This window comes from Pagrus pagrus (genome assembly GCF_965226575.1).
Source record: "Pagrus pagrus genome assembly, chromosome: 22".
NCBI lineage: Eukaryota > Metazoa > Chordata > Actinopteri > Spariformes > Sparidae > Pagrus > Pagrus pagrus.
This window is the reverse complement of record NC_140204.1, coordinates 1,627,847-1,636,032: the sequence shown is the minus strand read 5'-3', so window position 1 is coordinate 1,636,032 and position 8,186 is coordinate 1,627,847. Positions and strand designations below refer to the sequence as shown.

At 36.2% G+C, this 8,186-nt stretch overlaps 2 protein-coding genes across 2 annotated transcripts; both read left to right on the top strand.

Annotated features, from left to right (window-relative positions):
* Positions 1-671: 671 nt before the first annotated feature.
* Positions 672-1,691, top strand: LOC311251807 (trace amine-associated receptor 13c-like; the record flags this gene model as incomplete). The annotated part of the gene is made up of 1 exon (XM_084344450.1): positions 672-1,691. The coding sequence occupies one exon, from the start codon at positions 672-674 to the stop codon at positions 1,689-1,691; it is 1,020 nt and encodes a 339-aa protein (XP_084200576.1).
* A 2,587-nt stretch (positions 1,692-4,278) lies between these two features.
* Positions 4,279-5,235, top strand: LOC311251806 (trace amine-associated receptor 13c-like; the record flags this gene model as incomplete). Its single annotated transcript, XM_084344449.1, has 1 exon — positions 4,279-5,235. One exon carries the CDS (start codon positions 4,279-4,281, stop codon positions 5,233-5,235), a length of 957 nt encoding a protein of 318 aa, XP_084200575.1.
* Between the last annotated feature and the right edge of the window lie 2,951 nt (positions 5,236-8,186).

Below are 8,186 nucleotides of genomic sequence, written 5' to 3'. Positions count from 1 at the left end.
ACACACCTTCTACCTCCTAGATAATGTTATTTGTTGGCTCTTCAAATAAAACACATATGGCTGTTATATTTTTCAAGGAAGTGGTGATTAAAAGAATCACAAATAGTCAAAAAAAAGGCAGTAAAACAATTGACATCAGAAGGAACTGTCTTCAAAAAAGTTGCTTGTTAGAATCAAAAAAGGATGATAAGTTGAGTTACTGGTTTCGGTTACGTCAATCTGTCTATAAATCTCAGACTCACACAAGAGCCAGAGGAAGACCAAGCCCACCCCCACATCAAACGGAGATTCAGAGAGATGCACAGTGCACTTTGAAGTAAAAGTAATACTACTACTTAGTATGCCAGAAATATATGGCATCAATTAAAATTATACTTTATTACTCAAAACAAAATTATTTTCCTTCCAAAACGATTAATGGTTATTTAGATCAATGCTGAATAAATTGCAAATATGATGACGTAATAATGTTGCTTGGGCTATTTTACATGTATGTTAATAGAAGGCTTTTGATTGGATGGCACAGTGAATCTGATGATTATTTAGGTGGCTTCAATGTTGCAACATTGATTACAAGGGAGATGTTTCAGCATGTGTCTCCCAAGGTCCTCTTTCTGTTGGGTTCTGTTGGGTGACAGCTGTGGTTTTGGCATACGTTTTTTCGTTACACTATGACTCATCCGTTGCCTCCAGACTTGTTGTACTGTGTTCCAGGCAGCAATGCCTCATGTATAATGATACGGAAAGGTTTTGGAACGAATTTTGTCCTCTATTTCTTGTTTGTTTCAGGCATGCTAGTTACAATTTTAGGGAACTCTCTTGTCATTGTGTCAATTTGTCATTTCAAACAGTTGCATAGTCCTACCAATGTGCTCATTTTATCTCTTGCTCTGGTTGATCTACTAGTGGGTGTTCTTGTGATGCCCTTCAGTGCCACCCGGACTGTTCATGGCTGTTGGTTTTATGGTGATACATTCTGTCACCTACATTTTAGTTTTGAGGTGCTGCTCACGAGTCTTTCTATCTTCCACCTAATTTGCATTGCTGTTGACAGACATCAAGCAATATGCAATCCTCTGCATTATTCTAGAAACATCACAATATCAGTGGCTGTGATTATGGTATGTGCCAGTTGGGCACTGGCTGCGGTCTATGCTTATGGAGGACTTTATTCAAAGGCCAATGAGGTAGGGTTAGAGGATTTGGAATTATTTAAGTGCATTGGTGGTTGTTTCATTTTCTCCAACCCACTTTGGGGAATCTTGAGCAGTTCTTTGTGCTTTTTCTTTCCCTGCACTGTAATGGTTTGTCTTTACACTCAAATATTTATTGTGGCTAAACAGCATGTCAGAAAGATTGGAGATAAGAACAATAGTTCAAATGACAGAGGGAGAGGTGGGTTGGTTAAACAGTCTGAAAGCAAGGCTGCAAAGACTCTCAGTATTGTGCTTGGTGTATTCATCTTTTGTTGCATGCCTTTATATGTGCTACATTTGATTGGTCCTCTTGCTAGCATGAGTATACCATTTCTGCTCTCTGAAGTATTTTACTGGTTGAATTATTTCAATTCAGCCTGTAACCCCATTATTTATGCCTTGTTTTATCCCTCCTTCAAAAAATGTTTTCATTGTATAATCACTCTGAAAATATTCAGCTCAAATTCTTCAACTATGAATTTATCTGATAAATGACACATCTACACTCAAAAAATGAACTGTTCAACCTCTTCAGATAATATATTTTTGAGTTTTCAAGTTGTAAGGCATGCATTTGCATAGGCTGCAGAGAGGCCTTTGTTTTGCAATTGTCATCAATCACAACAAACCACTGTCTTTATTATGATATTAATGGTACATTTTGTCATTTACTCAATTCATAATTATATTAAAATAATTCCCCTTCATCAATTTACACTTGAAAAAATGCATATATTAATGCTGTTACAGGGTATGTAGAACCTTTTGAAATTAAAGCCTTACTACATTATGTGTTTTAATTTTTTTCAGTCGTTGTCTACAGAGAGCACCTTTTGACTTCTTGGAGGTCATGTATGAAGCTGTAGTTCTTCCCAGAAGCCTTTAGAAACACTTTTTTTACTACAGAAACATTACAAATGGAACTAACATGAAGGAAAACATGGACTTACATTTGTTTCTTGCCAGTATTTTTTTTGAAAAGACAACACACTGTATGTCCATTTAGTCACCTAATATTTTGAGTAATTTAAATACCATGCAGTTTTATGGCAGCCTAATAATTACAATTTTCCTTAAAAAAAAATGAAATCTTTAATAAATCATCCAAACAAAATTCTTTGAAGTTTGATTTTATCAAATCCAGCGTTTCTCTTGTTGCCTGTTCACCTGTTCTATCCTTTCAAAAGTTAGCTTTTCTCAACATTTGTTCTGATTTCCATCACAGATCAATTGGGTCTCAGCATTACAACCTTTGATTGTGGGTCCTTTAAGTGACACCAAAACCATATTGTCCATCTACTTGCAGAAATGACCTCCATTCTGTCTTGACTCTACTCCAACAGCTGAATGCCCTCTCACAAACAGCTGAAGAGACTGGTATTGACAACACCACATCATGTAAAATCTGAATGTGGGATAACATCTCCTACAGGCCCCCAAAACATCTAAATGGCACAAATGGGAAAACATGCGTTAAGCTGAATCCACTCTGCCAAGACAATTTTCCCATTTACAGATATTTTTCTCTTTGTGATTGTTTTGAGGTGACTACACAGATGCAAGATGTCATCATCTCCATAACCTACGAGCTCTGCTTTCTCCCATGGCCACTCTTTGAGGTCAGAGATCCTAGCAGCTCTCAAATCTTCTCCTGCACTGTAATAGTTTGTATTTACACACAAATATCTATTGTGGCTAAACAGCATGTAAGAAAAATTGTGGACAAATGTTCAAATGACAAAGGAAGAGTTCAATTCAACCTTAAACACAATTATTTATGCCTTGTTTAATCCCGCCTCCAAAAAATGTTTTCGATTCATAATCACTTTGAAAATATTTAGCTCAAATTCTTCCACTATGAATTTATCTGTTAAATGACACACTCAAACATGAATATATTTTCAAATATCGTTTTTTAAACAAGGTCTTGTTCATGCATTCGTACCAGCAATAAAAGGATCTTAGTTCTGCTATTGTCATCAATAATTACATCTTCAATTTTCTTTGGAAACCTCTTTTGTGCAACTAATTTCAGATATTTCAGTTGAATTTGTATCGTCGATTTCAAATTGTACTGAAATCAATGCTTCTTCAACACTTTCCCCTGTAACAATGCACAAATATTGCTGGGCTATATTTAAATATTATGCATTACTCTGTTGTGTGTTTTATTACATAAATTTACATTATGGAAATAAACACTTAAATATGGCAAATATCTGCCAACTTCTTCTTAGAACAAAATGTAGGTCTTAGAAATTGTTGTTAAAGACACCTGGGGCCTCATTACGGAAAATTCCTGAGAATTAAATCCTATCTTATGTCAGTTAAGGATGACATCTAGGATTTTGGTGTTCAATATCCAAGCATGTCTGTTGAGTTACTTTTCTTCATTCGCCCATCAGTCATACATTTGGCTAGTTGCCGTTTCAGCTGTCCATGACACACTGACTGCTCTTGGCCCTCTGCGGGTCCATCTCCTTGGACGGACTGCCCAGACTGTGCTTTGCCACTCTGAGAATGTGGTCCTCTGAATAACCTAACCATATATTACAACAGTGCTCTGAGTTTACGAACAGTCCAGTTTGTGTCGGAGTGCAACCTGCTGCTCAGATTGACTTTTTACTAACGTACCTACAGTGTGCAGTGTGCTTCCTCTATCCAGCACTTAAACATTCTGATATTTATGTTAGTAATTATTCACACCTTTTAAAATTATACTTCTCTATTACACAACACTAAAATAATTTCCATGTGAAACTATTAATGGTCATTTAGATCAATATTGTTTAAATTACAAATATGATGACATAATGATGTTGCTTGGACTATTTTACATCTATGTTAATAGGAGGCCTTTGATTGGATGGCACAGTGTATCCAATAATTATTTAGGTGGCTTCAATGTTGTGACATTGATTACAAGAGAGAGGTTTCAGTATGTTTCTCCCAAGGTCCTCTCTCTGTTGGGTTCTGTTGGGTTATCTCTGAGGTTTTGGCATTTGTCTTTTGTTTGACTATGACTCATCCGTTGCCTCCAGACTTGTTGGACTGTTTTCCAGGCAGCAATGCCTCATGTATTATGGCACGGTTAGGTTTCTGGACAGATTTTGCTCTCTATTTGGTGTTTGTTTCAGGCATTCTAGTTACCATTTTAGGGAACTCTCTTGTCATTGTGTCAATTTGTCATTTCAGACAGTTGCATAGTCCTACCAATGTGCTCATTTTATCTCTTGCTCTGGCTGATCTACTAGTAGGTGTGATTGTGATGCCCTTCAGTGCCACCCGGACTGTTCATGGCTGCTGGTTCTATGGTGATACATTCTGTCATCTGCATGTCAGTTTTGAGTTGTTTCTCACCACTCTTTCTATCTTTCACCTAATTTGCATTGCTGTCGACAGACATCAAGCAATATGCAATCCTCTGCATTATTCTAGAAAAATCACAATGTCAGTGGCTGTGATTATGGTATGTGCCAGCTGGGCACTGGCTGCTGTCTACGCTTATGGAGTACTTTATTCAAAGGCCAGCGTGGCAGGGTTAGAAGATATAACAGAATCGTTTTGCCTTGGTGGTTGTTTTGTGTACCTTAACCCACTTTGGGGAATGTTGAGCAGTGCTTTGTGCTTTTTCTTTCCCTGCACTGTAATGGTTTGTCTTTACACTCAAATATTTATTGTGGCTAAACACCATGTCAGAAAGATTGGAGATCAGAACAATAGTTCAAATGACAGAGGAAGAGGTGGGTTGGTTAAACAGTCTGAGGGCAAGGCTGCAAAGACTCTCAGTATTGTGCTTGGTGTATTCATCTTTTGTTGGATGCCCTTTTATATGAATGTAATAATTAATCCCCTCACTGGCTTCAGCATTAATTCTTTCCTCTGGGAAGCATTATACTGGTTGAGTTACTTCAATTCAGCCTGTAACCCCATTATTTATGCTTTGTTTTATCCCTCTTTCAAAAAATGTTTTCATTGCATAGTCACTCTGAAAATATTCAGCTCAAATTCTTCAACTATGAATTTATCTGACAAATGACAAATCTCAACACAATATTTTCAAATAGGATATATTTTAGACAAGGTGTTAGGCATGCATTTGCATCAGTTGCAGAAAGGCCTTTCTTTTGCACTTGTCATCAATAACTATTTGCATTTTTTTCAACAACCCACTGTCTTTATGAGGATGTCAATGCTACATGTTTTCTAACACCATGCTTTATTATTAGGCCAATATGTTTGTCCTCCTGTGTGATTGTTTTATATGCTATTTTTCAGATAAAGCTTTTTCAGTACTTGAAATTAAAATCCACCTTTATATACAATAACAAGTTGTATACTCAATTCCTAATAATATTAAAATAATGCACCATGATAAATTTACACTTGTACCAATTCATACATTAATACTGTTACAGAAAATGTAGGGCTGCTTTGAAAAGTGAGCATTACAAAATCATGTATTTTGCTTCATTTTCAGTCTTTGTCTACAGACAGCACCTATGGACTTTTGGGAGGTTATGTACAAAGCTGTAGTTCTTCCCAGAAGCTCAAAGAAACACATTTCTACTCCACAAACATTAAAATAGAATGAATGTGAAGGAAATCGTGGATTTATATTAGTTTCTTGACAAATTATTTTTTCAATAGACATATGTCTATTTTAAGCTTCATTCAGATTTACATTTAGTTTGTCCACTGAGATAGCTGATGCTGTCATGTATATGAATATGTCAATTTTTAGCCTCATTTACTAGTTTAGGCTTTTTTGACCACTGCAGTAACCCAAGCTGTCATTTTTTCCCAGAAGCGCCCAGACTTGTGCTTTCATCAAATAACAAATTGAAACTTCATGTGCCAGTGAAGCCTGCCTCACATGGGGCTGGAGGCAGGGGATGGAACATGTGTGTTCCACCCCCTGGACATTGTTACTTCTTGCCTCCTCAAATTTACATTTACATTTAGGGCATTTAGTAGATGTTTTGGTCGGAAGGGACGTACAATAAGTACATTTCTCACAAGAAACCACAACATATCACCGCCAATAAAGTAAGAATGAAAAAATAGAAACGACTTTCAAGACCTCATCTGAGCATAGTAGCTGCTATCTATCAAGGATACCTTCAGTACATAATTGCTATGATTTAAGTGCTAAGGGTAAGACCATACAAGTGCATATACGTTTTTTGTTTTTGTCTGTTTCTTGGGGGTGAGGGGTGGAAGGGAGAAATTAAACAGATATAGCTATTATATCTTTCAATTAAGTGGTGATTAAAAGGATCACAAGAAAAAGGCTGGAAAACAATGGAAATTACATGGAACTGACTTCTAACTGTTATCTGTCAGAATCAGATGAGGATTGATAATGCGAGTTATTGGCTCCGGATACTTGAATCTGTCCATAAATCGTATAGACTTGCCTCAATCTCCCAGTATCCAGCCAGGGTACATGCCTATACCTGTAGCCTCTAAGATTGTATCTCGCCAGGTCATCAGGATAGTTTTCTGAAGCCTGCTAATATCCAGCCAGTCTATCACAGTATTGCACCCAGAAAATCCACACAAGAGAAGACCTACTAAAATGTTAACTCATGAGTCTTTAGGTTAACACTCCAGTCAAAATGGAGAGTTAGAACTGTAAGGGCCTATGGGTCAGCATGATACAATACTATCGTGATGCCTGTTAGATATATATTGTGATTCCCTTTTAAATACTGCAATTCTACAAATTGTGATTTGATAAAACGATACATTGCAGATTTTTTTATTTACCACTAGACAATGAAAGAAGTTGAATCATACACCTGTATATCATGAGTGATAAAAACACTGCACACATCACACCAGACAGTCTTTCTGACTTTAATTTACATTTAACTGTCTCTGCTCAACAAGTGCCAATAATAAACAAAATGGCAGGCTAAATTAAAACAGAGTAAAACTCAATGCAGGACAAATGTAGCCTTTGAAATAAAATCCTTAACAAACTGTCCTTTTCAAACGATGGACTGCATATGAATGCTCATCTACCTGCTAGTGACGTAAGAAAGTGTGAGCCTTTAAATTATAATCCAACATGTGATGAAATTAACAAAAAACAAATTTCCAACCCCTGGAACCTTACAAACTGGTAAATAAAAAAATGTACAGTAATTAAAAATAATACATGTAATATTTTAAGTGCTACGGTCAGTTGCACAGGCTCATCAAGCTCTCAGTGCCTTAAGAAAATTTAGTGAAATAACATAGATGTTAGGCCAAAATGACGGACAAAAGCTAAACTTTCTCGATGGTATAACATACTGCGACAAAGGAAGAGATGTGATGATAAAACAGAGTGCTAGGATGCAAAGACTATGGGTATTGTGCTTGGTGCATTCATCTTTTGTTAGACGCCGTTTTTCATGGCTTTGATAAGCAATCCCCTCACTGGCTTCAGCACACCTGGTCCTGTGTTTGAAGGATTAGTTTCGTTGGGTTACTTTAATTCAATTTTCAATTCATAATCACTCTGAAAATATTTAGCTCAATTTCTTCCACTATGAATTTATCTCTTAAATGACACACTCGGACATGAATATGATATTTTCTTTTCAGAACAAGGTCTTGTTCATGCATTTGCACCAGCAATCAAAAGGTCTCTCTTCTGCTATTGTCAACAATAAATACATGTTGAATTTTCTTTAAAGACATCTTTTGTGCAACTTATTTCAGAAATATTGGTTACATTTTCCAGTTTTTGAATTTCAGAAACACCTTTGATTAACTTGTGTCATCAATTCGTATTGAAATCAATGCTTCTTCAACACTTTCCCCTGTAACATTGCACAAATATTGCTGGGCTATATTTAAATATTATGCAATACTCTGTTGTGTGTTTTGCTCTAATATCAAACAGTTTGTTTGTGCTAATGAAGAATAGTCACATGTGAAGTGGATAATTATTTCATTAAATACATTTACGTTATAGAAAAAAAACACTTAAAGGCT